General features: G+C 33.3%; 1 protein-coding gene across 3 annotated transcripts in view; it reads left to right on the top strand.

Annotated features, from left to right (window-relative positions):
• HTR2C (5-hydroxytryptamine receptor 2C) overlaps window positions 1-23,907 on the top strand; it is a 308,792-nt gene that overhangs the window by 116,162 nt on the left and 168,723 nt on the right. For 2 of the 3 annotated variants that reach the window (XM_025372484.1, XM_025372485.1), the window contains exon 3: window positions 20,037-20,150. In XM_025372484.1, the coding sequence (XP_025228269.1) occupies window positions 20,116-20,150 (35 nt within the window). In that variant the 5' untranslated portion in view covers window positions 20,037-20,115. Of the gene's footprint in view, window positions 1-15,940; window positions 16,032-20,036; window positions 20,151-23,907 lie in introns of all 3 variants that reach the window. The other variant, XM_025372483.1, reaches the window with a different exon arrangement.

The raw sequence follows: 23,907 nt of genomic DNA on the forward strand, positions 1-23,907 counted from the left end.
AGACTAGGACTGGAAGGTTTAAAATACGTTTGGTTGTGTGTGAGTAGAGACAAGAAACAACAAAGAGGAAGAATGCTCTTCGGCTTTCTTAAGCTGAATACCTGCTTTTACTAAATAATCAACCCTCTGTCTTAAGGCTCTGTTTCAAATTTATCTTCAATGTCATCATGATTGTCTTCCTTTACCCTTACAAGTTCATTGTAATAAACGCAAAAAAATTTATTACAAATATTGTATTACATAATTCCTAGCACCATGATATTTATTCACTGAAATCTTTTGAAGAGCTATGAATTTTTTAATAGCAGAATTTTAAAAACAATGATTTAAATATTTTCCCATTCAGTAGTAAACACTAGCTGGGAACCACCAATGCTGTGCAAATAGTAGCTACAGTGAGCAAATCATTCCTATGAGGTTTTGTGAGCTTTTCACTTGGTTAATTGAATAATAGAGTTATATGCTCACCCTGACCCTCCAAACTCAGTAGGAGAGTTAATATGGGGTCATTTATCTTGCACATTGCAAATATGAAATGCTATATAAATGCACAATTATAATAATGATGGTGAGTTGTAGTGAGGCTTAATGTCATTGTCCCTATTTAAGTATAATTTAAGATTGGATTTAGCAAGCTTTCTTTTCGTTAACAACAGGAATCATATAGTCACACTGGGAAACAAATGAATGTCACTAATGAGACAGTTTTGTTCAAGTAGCATGCTTTCAATATATGAGTCAATTCCTCAAAGTCCTATAAATGAGCATGCTTTATATATTATTGAACAGCATTATATAGACATTAGTACTTTTCTCTGACTTCAAGCAAGACCATACATTAAGCATACCAGGAAAAAAATGAACATATATCTATTCTCCAAAGGCTTCAGTAAAGTTTGATTCACTGATATCTTTTATTAGCTACAACAGTCAGGTCACCCATCATCTCTGGCAATAAAGTGACCTTTAGGCTATGCCTATATCTGCTTTACCTTCCTTCCACCTCTACTTGCAAACAAAATCTGTATATAATCAATAGCATGTACTGAGATGATGCTTCAAATTTACTGAGAAACCAAAAAGAGTATGTGGAAGAACAAAGGGAAGTCTTATATGTGTTACTTAAAAATCACAAAATTAAGTGTAGCAGTTACCTATAATATTTGAGTGTGGAAAATAAGATTAGAAACTCTAGAAACAAAGTTTTTCTTCAGTCAAAAAAGTCCACAAAGATGGACAGTAATAAAAGCAGGAGCAAAGCTGAATTAAAGTACACAGATAACAGGTTTTTTTTTTCTTTTTTCATTTATTGAGTTGAAAGTCATTTTATTATGGGGGGGCAGGGGGGAGGGATGGCATTGGGAGTTATACCTGATGTAAATGACGAGTTGATGGGTGCTGACGAGTTGATGGGTGTGCAGCACACCAACATGGCACAAGTATACATATGCAACAAACCTGCACATTGTGCACATGTACCCTAGAACTTAAAGTATAATAATAAAAAAAAAAAGAAAGTCATTTTATTTTCATTGTTTGCTGGACTCTGTTAAGGATTTACAGGACAACAAGAGGGAAAAGAATCTTATAATCATTGACCAAACTATACAATGTTGATGATACTTATTGTTCATCTTTCTTCTATATTTTTTCATTATTAATTCTCTGTGGGCCCAGCATTTACCTCTTTATCGCATAAATCTTAAAGCAAAGAAAATAATGCTCATCTCATAGTAGTTGCTTATTAATGGATTTCTGTGAAGTTACACTGCAGGGAAAGGATTTAAAAACATAATCCTGCTAGTCCTTTGAGCAGTTTAGAGCACAGGAGATATTTAAAGTTTTATAGCATTCTCCTGGGAAGCCATCAGCTCTTTGCCTTTTCTTACATTTAAGATTTTAATTGCCTCAGTGTTTCAATAACAATTACAGCCTATTCAGAAATTTCAGCCTATTCAGAAATTTCCTCTCCATGATCTGACAGCTCTGCGTTTTAATTTCTGAGAAGTTTTCCTTAAGTAGGTAATATTTGTTAGCCAAAGTCTCAGAGGAATTTCAATCTGTACATTATGGAATAAATTTCCCATTTATCTGCTTTTGATCTATCAGTGTTTTGACTGATTGTGTATATTATGCAAGCAGAGCTTTCCAATGTTTCCTTTTTCTTTTATGCCACCAATCTAGCAATGCATTGACTTAATCACTTGACTTATTAGTTCACATTAATCCAAACAAAGTGTCTTCTGCTTTTTTGGCATACATTTAATTCAATTTCTATTCAGACTTGTTCAAATCCAATGAAGTTTTTCTATTAAGATGGATTGTGATGATGTGCAACTTCTGATTCTTTCCCAAACTTCTTTGTCCCTCAGAACATAACTTTAGAAAATTCTAAACCTGAGTCTCCCATATTTATTTAGGAGAATACGAGAAAAAATAAATAAAATGTAGACATTTCCTCAAATACATTCTCTTTGATCAGAAGAAACAGTTTTACCTAACAAAAAGAACCAGCTTTCACCTGCTACATCCTGCAGTTCTTCTGTTCTTCACCTGTTTTCTACGAATCATTTGACTGAGACTGTACTTTTTGTTTAAGCTATCATCCTCATTACTTCTTCTTGTACCTCTTACATTAACTGTATTGACTAACAGTATTAGTTTTCTACTGCTGTGCAACAAATTGCCAAAAAACCAGCTGAATTCCTAAGCCTCTTTTTTCGCATTGAAACTAAATTTAAGTGCACATGACAAAGACACTAATGTGAAAAGGAGAATGGGATAAATTAGTATTAAAAAGAACATGTAACTCACTTCAAATGTTATCTTAATCCCAATTTTGATAGATCAGTTTTGTAGAACATCAAAATTACAAATGGGTTTCCAAAAAGTGAAACGAAAGTGACTGCCTTTTCCAATCTGGTTAAAACAAAACAAAATGCATTAGTAGGTTTGGTGATAAATTTTGTAAGTTAAATTAATATTTTCCTTTAATGAAATAGAAGACATTTGAAAATAACATCATTTATTGAACAAAGTAAAAATAAGTACTCTTTGGAGAAACATTTCTGTGCATGCATGCGTGTGTGTGTGCGTGTGTGTGTGTGTGTGTTCTGGATTGCACAGTACAACACCTTTTCCATCCAGGTAGGAGCATTTTATTCTGTGTAAAACCCTCCACAATGTTCACCAGTATAAATGATCACTAATAGTAGTTATTGTGATAGTCACTAGATGGCAGCTTTAAAATGTGTGTTGCCTGAAATTAAAAGTGGCCACAGAAGGGAGTCTCTATATGAAGTATTAGAATTCTACCTCAATCACAATTCTTATGATTGCTCAACAATAAAACAAATATTAATGTGGTATAGTTCGTTTAACGTCCTCCAGTTTTCTTTTAGAAATATTTTTATAGATTTGTTTTTTGCTTTAAGCTATGATTTTTTAATATACTCATCACACAACTATCGCTTTGCATCTACCAGACTTGAGACTGAAACGCAGTTATTTTTTCCAATAACACTGTAGCCTAATGAAAACTTGGCACATCATACATCTTTCAGGTCCCTGTTAATTGTTAACTTCTTGAAGAAACCACATTTGACCAACCAATCAAAATTAAACTTCGATAGCTCCTTGCCCCTTCCCATCTTAGCACTGGTCATAACCTCCAACAATATGGAATTGGTGTAATTATTTCTATAAGGCCTTTATTCTTCATACAAAAAGGATTGGTGTCAATATTGCCTAACACCATGTCACCAGCACCTAGCACAATGCCTGACACACGGAAGGCCCTCAGTTACGGTTTATTTGATAAATTAATGATGAATATCAGTATGAATTATTTTCTTTATTCCTCATTAAGTGTATTTTGTTAGAGACCTTGCTAACATGTAGGTTCATGTGAACTTTTTCTTACAGAGTGCCACGGCTAACGTGTCATCTCTGTCATTCACGTTACTGCCAATTTAATGGAAAGCAACCACACATAGTTATACTTTGAAAGTCTACCTCTACAACTTCACAATGACAGTGTTGATTTTGAAAAACCTTTCCATAACTATAATTTTTATGGAAGAGGAGAAGAAATGTGAAGCTGCTAGGCAATGTGTTCTTTCTTGCATCTGTATTTCTTATGATCATATGATTTTATATGACTGCAAGTTTCCTCATTAACATCAAAAATTGCTACCACAGGTATTAGCCTATTGCATTTCTTTTGATTCAGTTATAATATTTTTTGGCAAGGAAGTCATGAGTGTACAGATTTGAAAGAAAATATGAGCATAATAAATAGATCTCTTCATTTCATTCTAGCAGTTTGTATTGGCAGGTGATTTTGTACTCATTCATGTTCTTTTTCTTCTGTAATAACATAACTAGTGTAATGAAGCATTGAGTTATCCCTTAAAGTAGAATATGAATGATGCCTAACTGTAAATAGGGCTCACATGCCACTCAAAATCATTATGAATAGATGTGAAGGCACATAATTCCACCTGCCTTAATAAAAATATTAATTTAACTTACAAAATGTATGACCTCCAATAAAAAAGCATTATATCATGTTCTAAAGTTTGATGGAGATAATGCACCTTCCCTAATTCACTGGCTCTTCATTTTATTATTGTTATATTGTTGAATAACAAATACAATGCTGAAAGAGAAGCCTCAAGGATGTTTTGCTGATGGGATTTGAATCAATATAATGGCTTTAAATGAATCTGACATGCTCATTTGTCCCACATCTACTTCTCCTGATTTTTCTGAACTTAAAAGTAAAAACGACCCAGGTATTTGATTGTTTTATGTTCATTTCAAGACTTAAGAGTAAAAAAAATATGGTCTATAAAAATAGATTTGCATAAATACAATCTGCAGTCGGCTTCATTCTCTTTTTGTAATGGGTTGGATCGTAGCACCATGTTCAGCTAAAATCTATTGCTTTTGGTAATCCAGTCAAGAGAGAAGTAGTAACCAACAATTACATATACATGACATGTAATTTTATAAAATGAAAATACTACATGGTAATAGTTTAATGAATTACTTAAAAAAATTTAAGATTGTAAGGTTTGTCCAGATTTTTTTCCTGTAGTTTATTAAAAATAATGCAACAAAACAAAAAATTTCAATTACTATTGCATAAAGAGAGCAATTATAATCTGTCAATGACTACCAGCCAGCCATCTTAACATCAACTCAGAAAAAAATTCTAAAAACAAATTATTCTTATAACTTCAAGTAAAAAAATTCAAGAACTATTTTAAGTGCATACTATTTGTCTGCTTAGAAAATGGTAAAACGATAGGAACTTCTTAAAGGAATTTCTATTCAAAATATCATTGCAGACACTTAGATTAAATCAAGCTGGGCATGGTGGCACATGCCTGTAGTCCCAGCTACTTGAGAGACAGAGGTAAGAGGATGGCTTGAGCCCAGGAAATCAAGACTGCAGAGAGCTTTGATGGCACCATCGCACTCCAGCCTTTCTCAAAAATAAATACACAAATAAAATAAAAATTTTAAAAACCATGTTTATAAAGATGTATTACAAGCTCATTATTTAAATGAGACTATAAAACCTAAAGATGTAAACATCACTTTAAAAGCCTTCCTACTTTTTTCTTGACTGATTTGCCAAAAGCTGCAGATTTTAGCTGAGGATGGTGCTACAATTCAGCTTCTTTTAAAGATGAAGGTGACTAGAGAGGGTATTTATGCTGAACCTGTGACCAAAGAGCTATTTCTTCACTGTAAGAGATAATTTCTCCTTTTACAGGCCATTTATTCCATATTGCAATTTATGACTTAAGTAAGTGACTCTGTTTCTTTCCCTCTTCTTGTAAATTCTCAGAGTGGTTGTCAGTCCTTCTCATTTGAATATCATGGAAACTCTACCATTTCAATTTTAGTCCAGTGCGAATACAGTCGATTCAGTCCTTCTGATTTCAACTTTGCCTTTTATTCAAGGTAATACTATTTAGAAAAATGTATTATAACCAGTTTTACTTGGTTTGCCTCCCACTGTTATAGAAGCCAAAGTAAAAAATCCAGTTAAAATAAATTTTTTCTGAGAGTTGTTTTGTTAAAAATATATTTTATCAGAGTTGCATATTAGTAAAGTAATCAATGTTAACTGTTTTCATAACCAGTCATGTCACTGTGAACATAATCTCAAAATAATCAGATAATTCTACTGGCTAATTTTATAAAATTCACTTACTCATAAAATCAACATGCTCCTTTATTTTAGCATTTGCTAATCATGTAGATTTTTAAGAGCAATTTCACATACTATCAACTTTTTGGCCACATATCAGATTAAACAAAGGCACAGAAAGATTAAATGAGTTACCCAAATATCATAGCTAAGAAGTGAAAGTTGGACTCAATTTTCTGTCTTTGGACCCCAAAGTTCTATGCTCCTTCAAATGCAGCATACTTATGTCTTCCATTAATGACAATTAAAGTCAACTTATTCCATTACTGTATGCATTTTAACCCGAAGGTTTAGAGACACAGTGTTGGTTTCCTGACTCAAAAGTTTTAGTATTGGCCTGGGGTGGTGGGTCACACCTGTAAATCTCAGCACAATTTTTGGAAGGCCAAGATGGGAGGCTTGCTTGAGGCCAGGAGTTCAAGACCAGCCTAGGCTACATAACAAGACTCTGTAGCTAAAAATTTTTTTTAAAAAAAATCAGCCAGGCATAGTGATTCCTGCCTTCAGTCCTACCTACTAGGGAGGCTGAGGTGGGAGAATTGCTTGAGCCCAGGAATTCGAGGTTACAGTGAGTTATGATCGTGCCACTGCACTCCAGCTTGGGCGACCGAGAGAGACACTACATTTTTAAAAATTTTATTATTATTCAGCTTCATATGTAATGGACCAAAGACGTTCTCTGGTTACTTAACTATATGGCCTAGAGAGAAAAGGCATTCTTTGGCAAATCTTAAATGATAGTCGAATATATTATTACTTCAAAAATGTCAAGGCTTTCAAAACAACTAGTACAATTAAACAGTATTAGTAATATCAAAGGCAGTGCTATCTTGTGAATAACTTAGGTTGATCATAGTGAGCCACAGCTAAAAGCTATCTCCCATTATTAGAATGTACCCATAAATGTATTCTTCCACCTTTTTTAGATTTTCCTTTATAAAAGTCATTTCTGTGTTGTTGGATGCAGAGATACTCTTAATTGCTATTTCTTTCTTGTTAATTTTGGCTTTCTTTTATCATTAATAAGCATCTTTCTTTTCAACTCTTATTTTTTAACTTCAAATTTATTTTGTCAGATATCAAGATTGCTATTTGAAACCTCCCTAGTCGATTATTATTCGGTCCAGAATTTTGTAAATTATATGAAATTCACAAACTATAGTAAAATAATGATCTAGGAATATTGGTTGATGGGATTATCTCTGTACTGCTTGTTTGAATAGAAAACTGGTATGTTTTTCTACAGAACAAAATTGCCATCTTTAAATTCTTACTCTGGTCATGGAAGTGTTAATTGTATCTAAAAATCACTTTGTTCCACTGCTATTGTTGTGAATAAATTAAACGATCAAGAAAGCAACTGTGAGATTTAACAAAGTTTTTGCATAAACAACTTATGTTTGAGAGTAGTCCTGCCAGCATATTCCTGCCAGAATTTGCCCTTGGAACAGCAGACATAACATAACCATGTGGTGCTTCCAGACATCCAGGATTTAATACCGATTTTAGGACAACGATTTCTTTGCCTTTCTTCCTTCTGTTATCTTCTTCCTTCTTTCCTTTTCTTATTCCTCTTCTCCTTCATTTGTTCCTTTCTTCATGTCTGCCTTTCTGCCTGAGTTCCTTCTTTGAATATTTGCAGAGCCAAGTGTTCAGAACTGCATTCCAAAGTAGCTTTCTACTGCATTTAATTTTGTAGTCTATGACTTTTCCTTCATTTTCTTTCACTTAAAGAGAGGCGATGAGACAATGGTACTAACAGTTATGCATAAACTAGTGAGACACTGATCATCCGTGACTCTTTGGGCTTTTTGCTCTCAGCAAGGCTCAGAATCAAAGGACTGGAAAAGAAACAGGAGACTGGCTTCTAATCTTGGCACTGACAAAAATTAACATAAGGACGTTGAACAAGTCATTTATCTCTTCTGGATCAGATTCCTTAACTATTAAAACAGAAAGTCGGAACTTTGCATGGTGGCATGTGCCTGTGGTCCCAGCTCCTCAGGAAGCTGAGATGGGAGAATGGCTTGAGCTCAGGAGTTCAATACCAACTGAGGCAACATAGTGCGACCTCTTCTCTAAACAGCAAAACTACACAAAGCAACAGAAAGTTGGATGGTCTTCAAGTACCCCTTTCAATACTGCTCATGAGAGTATGCTTATTAGACATAGAGATTGGCAGGTACACTGTTTAATGTGGAAAATTCTATAGTTTCTTATAAAAATAAAAGAACCACTATAAGAGAGAGTGATCAGGAGTGAAAAAATACAGATACTGGAGTGCAACACATCTAAAATTGAATCCTGCTCTATAACTTATTAGTTGTATGTGGTAATTCAACATCTCATTTTATCTTTTAATCTGGTATTGCATTGTTTTCATAGTAAAGATTAAATGAGAAAAAAATAGAGTATTTCTCACATCACTTGGCATATAATAATAAATCAGCAAATGGAAACAATATTATGTATCTGTTTTTAATCGTTTTTCTTGTTGAGGCATTTCCACAGGAATAGCTCAATTGAGAAGCTTTTTATTCTTTTTTCTATTTATCTTAGGGCAACAGATGGTGGCTTAGACAGTAACACTTCCCAGGGTATATCACAATGACAGATTCAGTGACATGAACTTTGTGAAGTCCTCTGCTAATAGCTTCTCTACTGCCAGCATGCAAGGTATCAAGCCAAAAGGTGTGTAGGAGGCTAATGACTATGTTTCCACAAATATTGGCATGAGCTGGATACCTGATTCATGAGAGCAACTTCCCAATTTTTGGCAAGTTACCTGTGAAGACCATTTAGAATAATTTCTGGCTTTCTCTGAGTAGCAAGTGTTTTATGGAACCTGTAGAATTTTTCAAGCCTACCTAAAGTATAGGCAATATAATATGATTGGCTAGATTGTCTATGGAGGCACTATATTGCTAATTCTTTTATCTTTGGCTTTCATTTTACTTAGTTGCTTGCATATACGGATGGTTTTAATTTGGACCAAAATATTTTAGTAATTTAAAATAAGACTTTAAAACTTGAGGAATCTTTCATGATACAATAACAACTGATTTTGTTTCAGTGCCCCAACACCAGCAGATGGTAGAAAAAATTAAGTATGAATAGAGAATAGTAGTGAATCTATAATCACAAATATGTTAGGCAGTAACCTTAAAGATTGAGATAGTTTGCTAAAGTAGCTTGCATAACTTTCATTATTTTACTTATAGAGCAGATATATAAAATCTTGAAAACATTTAAAAATTATACTAATTTATTTTACCATAAATTCTTACTTAAAAAAAAATTGATAATGAATGGAGAGAACAAGAATGTAACCTCTACATGGGCAGAGGTCTTTGCTTTATTCACTCATATATCCCTAGTATCTAGAACATTAGAAAGCACATACTTGGCATTAAATAAATGCATTGAATAAATGAACAATGCCTCGATGAAAACATAAACTCTTTGCTAATACTGCCTTCCTAAATGTGCTTTTTTAAAAAATCACTTAAACATGCTTTCAGAATCTAAATACTGCCATTTATTAGAAAAAAATAGCTTAACCTCTTTGAACTTCACTATTTCTTTTTCTGTAATATGCATTTCCGTTAACACGAGGTAAAACTAACTTTTATCACAGTGCCTGGAACAAAGTAGGTGGTCATTAACTGTTTGTGAATTTTGTTTCATAAACACAATACCTGCATTTTAAAAAATAGGGTCACATAACTTTAACCTAGAAATTGTTATTTATAAAAGAAGATTTATATCAATTATTTATATCAATAAAAAAATCATATCAGTTGTTATTTACAAAAGAAAATAATAGCTCTTTCTGACAGTTTTTAAAATGTAACAATAGAAGAAGCAAGGTTGCCTATGATTTACTACTTAAGAACAAATGCTCATGATGATGCATATAATCTATTTTTGTTAAGCAAATGCATAATTTAGTCAGCATCATACGCAGTTTTGAAAAGTAAAGCATTATTACTTAGATGTCATTTCTTTGATCTCATGAAATATAGAATCCCTGGAATGAGAGAAAAGAATAAAATATTCTCTTTAACATATTTCTCTGCATAATATGAAAGAGGTGTCACACTATACCTCAGTGGTGATTTGCACCAAATACATTGTCTTTCATAAATTTGCTGAGCAAACAGAGATTCCCAATGAGAAATGAATACTTTAATCAATGCAACTTTTCAACCTATTTAGTCCCTGATATTGAAAAATTATACCCAGTCATGCAGGATGGAACCAATTTTGAATTTACAGAGAAACTCATAACAAATGTAAATACCATAATACGCGTATTATATCTGCAGCTGTCAGAAAACTTTATTTACAGTCAGTTGCCTTTCTCTGAATAATCATATTGTTGTCCTGAGAGATATTTAAGGCCTTTGCCAAATAAGAGATATGGCCTACATTTAGTGAATCATCATCATTGCACCTCCCCAGGGAGAGCTTAGATGAGAGAACTCATGTTGTCGTCAGTTGTTGTTAAGTGGAAGGGATGGTACGGATCCAACGACTTTAATAAATTGTTATTGGAAATGTGGTTTACCCAAAGGCTATTTTTCTCAAAATGTATTATCATAACATCCACTAGAGAGAAAGTCATCAAAGACGAGAGATGTCTGTATCATTTTATATGATCAACAAAGACTAATTTTTTACTACTGAAAAGACATCATCCTTGGCCGGGTGTAGTGGCTCACGCCTGTAATCCCAGCACTTTGGGAGGCTGAGGCGGGTGGATCACGAGGTCAGAAGTTTGAGACCATCCTGCCTAACACGGTGAAACCCTGTCTCTACTAAAAATACAAAAAAATTAGCTGGGCGTGGTAGTCCCAGCTACTCGGGAGGCTGAGGCAGGAGAATGACATGAACCCGGGAGGCGGAGCTTGCAGTGAGCTGAGATCTCGCCACTGCACTCCAGCTTGGGCAAGAGAGTGAGACTCCATCAAAAAAAAAAAAAAAAAAAAGACATGCTCATTATTTTAGGAGATAATTAAAATAATGTTTTTGTTTCTTTTTGTTTTTAACAATTGGACTGGTGACGTATAAAATGCTAAAAATAAAAACTGAATTGAGTATAAAATGCTAAAAATAAAAACTGAATTGAGTATAAAATAATGGAGTCTTCTATCTTTGACAAAACTTTATATTTTTCATTCTATGTAATCTAAAAGCATATCTCATTTGTAGTTATAATTTATTTTTAAAAACTTTCAAACATAAACAGTCATAGAGTCAACAGTACAGTGATCCACCATAACACCATCATCCAGATTCAATAATTATTAAAATTTTGCAACCAATCTATCCTTTTCTCATTCCCATTCTCTTTGTTGAATTATTTAAAATCATTTCACATTGCTTCAGTATCTATTTCTAAAATTGTGGCTACATTACTGCAAAACCATGATGCAATTACCACCCCCCAAAATTTTAAGTCTAATTCCTTAATATAATCTAATACCCGAGTCCATATGCACATTTTCTTTATAGTCTCAGAAACATCTCATTTTTTTCTTTTTAAAATGTACTTTAATATTGGCTAAAACTGTAGAACAACATGTTGATATTTTAGCAAAATTGCCTACAGTTGGTCTCTATTATAAAAGAAGTCTGTGTGATAGAAACTGTCTCCACGGCACTCAAGTGGGTGGAATAATCGTGACTGAATTCTATATATAGAATCTTTCAGTGAGATGTAAAAACAGATGTTGTATGAAGCATCTAATGTTTCATAAATGGGTTATTTCATCCAAATTTTCAGTGACCAATAGTTCATAGATTTTTTTTATTAGGTAAACTACTTCTCCCTCTTGAAAAGCATGAAGGAAAATATTCAACATTCAAAGGGCTTTGAATTATCATGAAATGATTTATGAAACGATGGTGCTTTGGAGGGTGGTTGTAATAAAATGTGTGTAGTTGTAGCACTTTCTTTTGATTCCTCACTCTCAAAACACATGCATACACACGTATACACACACACGCACACACACACACACACAGAGTCATGAGCAAAAGGATTTGAAGATTTGTTAGTTCGAACTTTCTGACAGGTTTTATTTTATAAACTGAGTTGTACAGGAGGTACTCTGAGAGGATAAATTGAAGAATTCTCCACAAATCTAATTAGAGAATTTAAAAAGTGAAAATATATTACACATCATTTGTGGTCTGATATTTTACCTTTAATTACACTGAGGGGAGTTATAAAATAGGCATTTCAGTTTCGCTAAATATTGACACCATCTGATATAACATTTGTAGAACTGGGACAGGAAACACTATTTTCAAAGTTGTCAAACTGAAGTACTATTTTTCTCCATAAATAAACAAAATGGTAGAAGAGTACACAAAACAATAAACAGATTCTAGCTGAGAATTAAACCACTAAAGTAGAAGCCAAGTTTTAGATAGCTACAAAACTGGCCATTACTTCTTATACTTCACTTTTCTGTAAACTATTCTAGGCAGAAGATTTTTTAAAATAAGAAAATCGCCAATAAACAATTTTGTTTAACATTTTTATCAGTCTGTGTGGTCTCTTAACTCTTTAGGAATGAGAACTGTATTTAAGGATTCATTTAAGTAAGTAGATAAAGGCATGGTACAGAATACCTACATATTAATCTGTGGGATGTGTAGACTGAGTTATGAGAATACTCAAGTTATAAGTCACTTTTGCATTCCTTTCAAACAAAAGACTTTGTCAGATGAATGTTATGTTGTACATTTAATTAGCACTAGCAAGTATGATTTAATTGTAACCAAACTCAGCTATTTAGAAGTATCTTATTTGTAAAACAGTATAGAATAATGTCAACAATTTAGCAAGAAAACCCAAATCACAGCATGTCAGAGCAAAAACGGATAGAGGTCCTCTATGGCAACTTCTTTGTCATGGATGAAAACAGTGAGGCTCAAAAAGTTTCAGTGACACATCAAGTAAGTGATAAGAATCAAGACTAGAACTCATGTCTCCTACTGCCCAGCCTAATGTCTTTTATGCTAACCACACATATTTAATGGCTGGGGTGTTGAATGATACTAGAATGAATTATACATTATATAAATTATTCATTATGCAAATTAATTTTTGTTGTTTTAGTTTTCTGTATTCATGACATATTTGAATTTAACACTGTTAATCTGGTACTTCTAGCTATTTCTACATTTTATGAGTTGTATACATTTTATATCAATGAGTTATAGAACAATAGCAGAAGTCACTTCTTTTTTCCAGATGGGACAGCAAAACCAGAAACTGACCCTTCAACTTTGAAGTAGCTTCTTGTTTGTTTCTTTCCCCTTCATATAGGATGTCTTGAAGCTGAGAACGAAGAGCTGTTGGAGAGATGAGGAGTTAAGAGTTCATTCGGCTGTCCAGATGTATCCAAGTATCCTGTGTTATTTGGCAATAAATACATCTGGGCAACTGACTGAACTTTTCGCTTTTCATGACTCAGCTGGAACCCTCCACAACCAGAAGAGCCTGTTATAAACTGAAAAGTTTGTGATCTCTTAATCTAATGAAATGGGAAGTGGAATTGCTTGTGGGTGAAGAGACACCATTGTAAATGTAATTGGGAATGTGTTTTAGTATGCAACTAAATTGATTTTTAAGTGTCTTGACAAAAGATAAAGAGGATTTTTTTCTAGCTTGCAAAATTAAAATCAAATTAACAGAAAATTTTGATCTGCTTCCATCAGTGACAACTGTCATGTACTTAACTCACCGGTATAAAATAACTATTTTATATCGTGATGGAGAGTAGCTGGCAAATGCTGGCAAATATTATTTGTGTATTACAATATTTAAAAGATATCTAACCTCAAGCTATGGCTATGTACATGAATCTATCTAATGTATTTCCCCCAATCACTCTTTATCTCATGATGCAATTTCATTTTATTCATAGCCATTATCACTATTTGAAATTATCCTACCTCTTTGTTTAAATGTTTATTTTCTGTATCTCCAGCTAGAATGTAAGCTCCATTGGAGCAGGGGCCTTGTCTGCCTTGTTTACTACTACAAGCCCAGCATCTGGCATAGTGCCTGGCACATAATAAGTAATCAATAAATATTTGAATATATGAAACTACTATTATACAGCTTTTGGTCCTGCAGATCAGTTGGAGTTGGTCTCCAACACAGAGATTTAACATATGGTTTGCTCCATTAGCTCTGCTCTTTGAAAGCCTTCAGTTTATTGTGCCATGTGCATACTAATGCTGAGATAATTCCCATATAGTTCTGCTACCACCTATGGAGAAAGCAGTTTCAAATTGCTGGGCATTCTGCCCACTAAGGCACATTCTCTCCATGTCTGTTACTATCATCGTAGAGCGACTTGCAATAGCTACTTTAAGTCTATCAATGGGGAAGTGTATGTTTTTAAAGTATTATTTTATGTAAATGGAATAGGTCTAGCTGTGAAAAACATAATTTTATGTGCTGTAGATTTTGAGTTAACTGTTGTGTGAATTCGCACATAATTTAACAATAATCACGCTCATGGAACATGTTAAACACAAGCAGAGGTATTTAGTAAATACAAATGAGGAGAAAAAATTCCAAGTATAGGAGGAACAGGTAAATCTGTTTAAATAACTACTTAACATTATCCTGGAGGAAAGAGAATAAAGGTAATGAGCCTAGACTTGGATTCAAATTGAATAATCACTCGTGGAGGAGTAGTCTTTAATTTCATTGATGATAATAACTGAAAAACTTTCTATCAAAATAATAAAAATTATCTGATTTGACTATAGTTAGCAAAGGTGAGTTTTTAGTATGACAAATGTATGATTTATTAGAAAATCACTAGAGTATATTTGAAGTTGAAAGGAAAATTTCCTACAGCATTCATTAGTCCTAGGGATAATTTTTGAATTAAATGAGTTCCCCTAAAATTATTATAAATCTGTGCCACATTAATATAATCTTCCCAGGACTAATCTGAACATTTATGGCTAATTCATTTTCGATTTAGCCATCTGCTAAAAGCTCAGTGGGTATAATAACTAGAGGGTTAATATTTGAATTATGAGTCATAATTTCTGAACACTGAAAATTGATAAAAATCAAACGTCTATATTATTATTTATTTAATTTTTAAATGATTTGTTATAAAAAGTCAGACAGAAATGATCTAGTTGACTATATTCTGCAATTTTTTTTTTTTTTTTTTTTTTTGAGACAGGGTCTGTTGCCCTAGCTGGAGTGCAGTGATGTGATCATGGCTCACTGCAGCCTCGACCACCTGAGTTCAAGGGATCCTCCCACCTCAGCCTCTCAAGTAGCTGGGACCAGAGGCACACGCCACCACATCTGCCTAATTTTGTGTATTTTTTGTAGACATGGGGTTTTGTCATTTTGCTCAGGCTGGTTTTGAACTCCTGAGCTCAAGCAATCCACCCACTCCAGCCTCCCAAAGTGCTGGGATTATAGGCGTGAGCCATCACATCTGGCCTATTCTACAATTTAAAAAAATTTAGTGTGAAATTTAGTCTTTCAGTTTGACAGAAAATATGCTGCATCATTATAATGTGCTAATGGAATTTCCAGCAATCTAGTGTAAACTGTATCTTTTCATGGGTTAATCTAGACTCTCCATTTTCTGTTAAAACACGAGTAGAAATGCTGGCATTTTTTTTTTAAGAGTCATCAATATTATATTCAACCAGGTCTGGGAAAGAAAGAATAAAAAGTAGTGTGAGAACAGAAAGCGTGATTGAAACACGATCAATCTTTCTTCAGTGCCAAAGGGTAGATAAGGTAATGGTAAAAATGAATTATAAATGGTTAGCTTTAGAGGATGCAAGGCAAGGGTTTTCAATAAAGTTGTAAGCTTCTGTCCTCTCCAAGCACAATTTGGGCAAAAGCAGAGCTCTTCCTTTATTCTTAGATAGTATCTTTTGACTTCACACCTTAAATCTCCTACCTTCCCATCAGTCAGCCAATTACTTTGTACCCAGGACTTGGCTCAGGATTGTGGATGTTACATGGAAAGTACATATATATGGCTCCTCTGCTCAAAAATTTGCCTTTAGTATTAATACAACACGTTTAAAAGTCCTTGGTGGTGCCAGCCTTTGTGCCCCACAGTGTTTTGTTTTCTTTGATTTTGTTAATATTTTTTGAGACAGGGTCTCACTGTGTCACTCAGACTGGAGTGCAGTGGTGTGATCACGGCTCACTGCAGCCGCCACCTCCTGGCCTCAAGCCATCCTCCCACCTCAGTCCCCAAGCCCACCCCACAGTAGCTGGGACTACAGGGCCGCACCATCACATGGGGTTGATTTTTTTGCAGAGATGGCGTCTTGCTATGTCCCACAGTTCTTAACTTATTTTTTAATTACTTTTGCTTCCAAGATGATTATTGATGATGACTTCTAAGTATTTCTGTGAGTGATACTGATTCTGATAGTTTGCAATTTATTTCCAAATGTCCAGTGGAGATTCGATTTTGGTTCAGTTGTCTTGGAGTGTTCACACTATTTTGGATGACATATGCTGTATGACACATGGCATGTAGCCATATGAGCATAGATTTCATAGGCATGAATTAAATATAATACTCATGGTATGGATTCATACTTAATTAAATTTTCACATTAATTGAGGTTATTCTGCAATATCTTGTGTAAAATTGTGCTATTGAAAATTATGTGAAAACTAGTGTTTCTCCCCCATTTGTCTTAGCAACTGTAGTTACTGTTATGGATGCCTGAAAATTTTACAGTGCTTTACAGAGGGCATGAAAAGGTCTGTGATTTATACTGTAGAAAGGATTGAGAGATTGGTCTGAATGTGTATTTAGTGATTAGTGATCCTGATCTTATTTCCATGATTTAATCTGTGATTTTCTCTTCATACTTGATACAGCTAATTGGTTTTAGGTTAATGAATCTTTTCCTGGACATGAAATTATATGTATGACTACACAAACTAACACATAAACACATAAATATTACAAAGTTGGTTATAATTATAAATTATATTACTAATGTAATTATAATTATAAATTATATTACTAATGTAATTATAATTATAAATTATATTACTAATGTAACTATAATTGTAAATTATTAAACCTAGTTTCTAGGTGAATATTATAAAGTCCCATTACAAAGTAGTCAATTATTCCATCAATTATCTCACAAGTGATTTTTTAAAAATTTTACAAAACACAAGCCTTCCCAAATTTGAAAACTTAGATTTATAAGTATTCTTTTGTGTTCACGAAACTTTAAAAGTTCTGTTACACAGATCAGAAAGTTCCATATATGCAGATCAGAAAGTTTCATTAGAGTTGTTTCCCTATGGTTTTCAATTTCTTTTATTGGTTGATCTTATCCAAGACTTAAGAAGTTTTGCATCACCTTCACTTTTAGTAGAATTACTCACAGAACATTTCTTACTGCAAAATATCATCATCACAGTGGTCTGGCCACTTGGGGAAACATGTAAGATAACATAATTTACTTTACATAATTCATATAATTTATTCTCATCACACCATGTTCCTAAACTCTTACCACCAGTTCAGGGGTATTTTCTATCATGTCTAGTCAGTGTTCATGCAAATTTTAACAGCATGGGGAGACATGATTTTGCCTACAAGTCATTTTAGTTAATAAATTGGAAATCTATATACATTTTTTTGTGATTATTACTCATTCTTCTCAATAAAATTGGAACTTAAAAAGTAAATATTTGATGTTTAATCTTTCTGCTTATATTTCTCAGGAATATACACGCAACAAGCATAACAAAGCTGGCTAATTTTTAAAGGAGTATAATATTTTGAATAACAGTAATGGAATTCATCCATAACTAAAAATGTGGCTAATAAAGTGCTTCATGAGATGGTTATTGTATCATCTTGTTTTGTTATACTCTATTGAAGCACAGCATATTTTACTCTATCTTTGTACCTTCAAAAATTATACTAATATTTGGATACATAAAAATAAATATTGAAAACCATTTTAATACGTTTGGCATAAGGAAAAGGGAAGAATTTTGATATTTATTGAGGGCTAAGAATCAGGATGGGACCTTTTGGTTTCCCTTACCATTTTTCCAGACCTTCCAGAGAAAGACATGTCTGTGTTGTCTGGTAAAGTTTATGGGACAGAATTGGCCTGACTAATGGTCAGGGTGATATCTCTCTCTCTCTCTCTCTTTCTCTCTTTCTCTCTCTCTCTCTCTGTCAGAATATTTTGAGTTCCTAGATATTGGAAAGCCACATTTTATGTATTACTGTAGTAAGGGGATGATTTTGAGATTGATTTCTGTGTAGGTAGCACTGATAGAACTGACAAATGAGAGCTAAGGGATGAAGAAGGGAGAAAATATTAAATATGTGTCTTGAGTGACAAGAATCATGCTATTAAATGAGATGGGAAACATAGGGAGCTGTCATTTGTTCTCGTTAAATTTTACTTCCAGATTTCTAGAAGGAGCTGGAAGCACACTAAAGAAAGCTTATCAAGTCTTATCAAGACAGATTTTCACGATCATATTTATTTTAAATATTTATAAAGTAGACAAAACAGATGATCTTTCAGTGTTATTCCATGTTCTCAAGCTATTCAATTATCTGTCTTTCTCACCCCCTCTCTCTCACATTCACACACATACCCCTAAATTCTTCTCACTGATAGCCCAGTGCATGTGAATTTAGCAGTGTCATGATCCTGACTCTTAAATGGCTTTGTAATATCAGAAAAGAATACAGTTAGATGTTTGGTGTGGGTCGACAAAATCCTAAATCGAAAATGTAGGAGAGAGGTTCTTAGCAAATTTGCATCCAGTTTACTTTTTGCCAATACTTTAACATACCAAATATAGTTAGTGCTAAATGATGAATCATCCACTATGTAAATATTTGGTTGGGTTTGATGCAGCAAATAACTCTTTAAAAAATAACCTACAGAAATAAAAGATATTCACTCTGAAATTCTTTGAAAAGTTGTTTGATTTTTCATGTTTTCTGTCTACTACTTTAGAAGATGTATTGTTACTTGTTAATCCAGAAAAGAAACTAAAGATTTTTGTTTCAATCGCCTAGTGCAACTAATATTTAGTTTGTAATTTTCAGTATTATGTCATGTGCTCTTTCTGTAATATATCATCTGTTGGCTACTAACTGATCAGTACTAGAGTGGTTGCTATATTTAATATAGTAAATTTAATCAATTCATTTATTTAGTATAAACCTGTTGCTGCCCTCTGGAGAATGTTGTTGGTTAATGCAAAAGTATAAAGAGAACTATGTAATTGCAGGTTTCTTCACTTTGAAGCAATCAAAACTAGAAATATATAAAATGTGTTCAGTTTATAGAGTGTCTAAAACTTGCTTTGGTTTTCCATGTTGCTATAAGATGAAACCTTTTTATTTTAGATATGCTATTTAATTATTGGATCACATATTTTCTCCCAATGGTTTGCAAATTAAGAAGAGTATATTATTAATTTTTTTTTCAAAACATTGATTTGAAGCCATTTGTACTCCAAGAGGGGGAAATATGGTATAAGCCATGTATAAATAAAACATATGGGAAATTTTTAAAAACTGTAATGATAAATAATTTAAAAATCTGCTCTCTTTGCTATATTTTATCACTTACATAGTATAACATGCTTACCTGTTTGCTGAATTAAGTAATAACTGTTTCTTATCACCATTAAGTGCATTTAAGTTTATTAATTGGTTACTATGCAAGTTATTTGGACATTTAACTGATTTTTCTCTTTCCCCTTTTTTCTCCCCAGAAAGGATGATATGATGAACCTAACCTGTTAATTTCCTCTTCTCAATTTTGAACTTTGGTTGCTTAAGACTGAAGCAATCATGGTGAACCTGAGGAACGCGGTGCATTCATTCCTGTAAGGATGTTACTACTTATTATTTTAATAAAAAGATAATTTTGCTTGGTAGCTTGCTCAACATGTTAAAAAAAATGCTTCTGTATGACCAGCTATATTTGCCTCAATCTGCATAAATGGCTTGCATCCCAAAAGACTAATATTATGGGTGTCTCTTATTCAAAAATAATTAATGAGAAAAAATAATTTGGACTCTAATTAAGCACTACAGCTCATGTATTTAAACAAGTAATATGGTGATAATGCCCTAAATTCAAATAATCTCAATGTTCATGGTTACTTTTTCCGCAGGTAAAACTTAGAAAGGAAAAAGTTTCTTTTCTTTTCTTTCTTGCATGAATTGCATAGTTAAGAGAATGAAATGCCTCTGGTTTTGTGAAGAATAGTTGAGGTAGCAAAAGAAAAGGTCAGAAGTTAGGGGGTAGGGCTTGGTGACGTAGCTGGGTGGGAAAAACCAATGTCATCCTCAGAAGTCTTGATGCAGTGACCCAGTTGCAGCCAATAGTATACAACATAAAGGGTGTAGGTAAAGATACAGGAGATTCAAATAAAAAGCAATTCTAAATTTGATCTAATCCAGGTATACCTTCCTTTTACATAATAAAATGTTGGAGTGGTTTCTTCCAAACCTGCTTTTTGAGGAACGGGGCATAGAAAAAAAAAGATCCAAAGCTATGTAAACTCCGATCGGTGTAGTTGAGAAACCCCAAATCTCCTAGGTAGTCTCCTTTATGATTCTTGTAAAAGACCTCACCCAGGAAAAGTTTACTGTGTGGTGGAGATATGAAGTTCAACAACACTGGATCCTCTGCATGTGCATCACCATGGCCCATCTTGAGTGTCATTGTTGTGATGATAGTTTCAAGTATGGAAGAGTCCAAGAGAACTAGAGCAGACAACTGGGAAAGAAAAGAGTGAAGGACAGTGATAAAGAAGGGAAAAGAAGAGTTGGGTATGGGAAAATGAAAGGACAAGTGTTCATACTCCATGAGCCTGTGCCAGCCTAGTAGATAGCCATTGGCCAATATACCAAAGTGTATGGCTGCCGTAAAGGGCACCAAATTATTCTGCTATGAAATTAATTAAAGAATTCATATACAATTTTTTAAGATTCTATTGAAACAAGGAACCATTCCTGTCTTCTAACAATGCCCATTATCCTATGTCATAGAAAAACTCAGTAGATTTTAAATATATTGGACTTTTTAAATTAAATTATCATTTTGCTTATCTACTAAGAATGTAAAATTATATTTTCATTAAAACTTTAGTAGCAATGAGTAAATTATATGCATTTCAGAGATAAATTATGACTTTTGTGTACATATTTTATGAGATTCCTATGAGCTTAAAAACAATTAGGATAAGCTTGAAGAGCAAGACTTAAATTACTCCTCTTTTGTAAAAGGACTTTATAATTTCACTGAGCATGTAAGTATTAAAAATTATATTTAATTATAATACAGCCAATTCTTCATTACAAAACTGAAGAATAAAGGATTAAACTTTAATAAAAATCATAAAATATTGTCTATATGTAGTGCTCAATAAAAATGTATTAAACTGAATTTAATTGAAACCAGGAAAGCGAAGTAGATACTTTTTCAATATTTATCCTAACACCATTACCTTATTTTGTAATTCACAATAGATATGTTTAGATCTGACAAAACTCCTTCCTTCAATAATTAAGTATTTTTCTCACAGATTCTTTAATTAAAAAAAAAATTCTGACCAGTAGAGATAGGCTAGATAACTACTTGAAACAGTCCAAACTCAAAGATACTCAAATTATAAAATTCATAATTTGACATAATGTTCTTCGTGTATGTTTTTGTTATGTATAATTTTGTCCTGTACTCCTCTACCATTTTTAGGGACATGTGAAAGAATTTCGATGTTTCCACAATTTACTCAGAAAATTTGAAGCAGACTGCATACACCCCTAGGACCTTATTCTATAGGTTTAAGGATAAATGTATTTGTCATTCTGCAATCAACAACCGAAGACACAGTTTAGTATCTGAGATAAATTTTTGTGGGACTACTTGAGATGATCATCAGCTAATTTAAAACAGAACATTGTTTTTTAAAACGCCAGCAGAACAAGTTTTTTATCAGCTAGGCCAGAAAAGACTCTGGAAAATGTACTGGATTTAAGATTACTTTTCTGAGTCCAGTTCTTCATACATAGACATCATCTCAAAATAAAATCTAGACTTAAATTATCCTGGCAAATTTTGAAATACATGAGTTGAGATATAGCAAACATAAAATACTTTTGTTTAACTATGAAACAGACAGAAGGTACCTCCAGCATTTACTGAGGGCCTTTTATGACACAGGTATTATTATTAAGTTTGACATATACCATTTAATTTTCACAACAACCATGTGATGGACACCGTCCTTGTACAGATGAAGTTGATGTTGTGATAGGTTAAGTGACTGGTCAAAAATTACTGAAGTCAGGCGGCCAGGACATTGGCCACATGCCACATTCAATAAATACAGTGACAGAGTAATCAAAGCTGAGAACAAATAATTTGCTTCTATTTATTTGGTCCTTTATTTCAATAATTTTTATTATATTAATCACAGATTAATTATGAGATAGATTTTGGAATCCTGTATTATTTTTGCCTATTTTGTATGTTCTGGGAAAATAATACTTTTGGAAGAATTTACTGATTAATTCTCATCATTTGATAAGAATTGCAATTTCTCTGATAATGGTAGTGAGCAATGAGTCCATTAAATCACACATATGTTATCCCTGTCTGGAGATACTATCTTCAGTTCAAAGGACAAGTGACTGGGATAATGACATAAAAATACATAACATGGAGAACACACAGACTCTGAATATTATGTCATGTGTTCCATCTCCCTAATTTCAGAAAGAATCATCCTTCAACTATTTTGCATAGAAATTTATGTAGCATATATTGTGTGACCAGAGGTAATTTTCTCCTCTATAAACAATATCAAGGTGGAACAACCACTACATATAGGAAACATATCCTCATGTTGCTGATTAACATTAATTAAATAACTATTACTACACATGGAATAAACATAAATCAGTCATTCACAGGTAATATTTCTTGGTTTTAAGCAGGAAATATTGAACATGCTTGGCTGTGTTGTCTATTTTATTAAGGAAAAAATGTGTAGCTTTATTAGATATTTTAGGAGCTTACACTTTGAGAGAATACTTATGCACATAACTTGAATAAATCTCATGTCACCATAGGGGGATATTAATTTAGAATGTGCAAATGACAACCACATCCATCTCTTGCAATAGCCCGCCACCTGGCCTGAAATTCCTACTGGTAGAATCTACCTAAGGACCATCATGAGAAATGTACATTTTAAATGACTTAAGAGATTTAGTTCCAGTGCTTGAAAAGTAACAAACCCATAGGCATTAATCATCACCACAAATCATTATCTAGCCAAGAACAGGACCCAGAAAATATAAGACAAGACGGAAATGCGGAGAGTGGCAGGTAGAAGGAAAGTTTATAGCACAAAACATTAAGAAACGATAGAACCAGCATAATGACACTTTGCAAATGTGAAAAGGTAGAAAAACTTCTAAAAAGAAATGAATGGGTACTCTTGTCAAAACCCACTGTACCTCTTCCAGGCGCTTGACTGAAGTTGGTCTGATGGCAACTTAATTCCTTCTTAGCCTTGGATCAGTAGAATGCAATTTCCAGTTTCCTTGTTAGGATAATGGATCCTTTAA

The sequence above is a fragment of the Theropithecus gelada genome, chromosome X (genome assembly GCF_003255815.1).
Source record: "Theropithecus gelada isolate Dixy chromosome X, Tgel_1.0, whole genome shotgun sequence".
In the NCBI taxonomy this organism is placed as follows: Eukaryota; Metazoa; Chordata; class Mammalia; order Primates; family Cercopithecidae; genus Theropithecus; species Theropithecus gelada.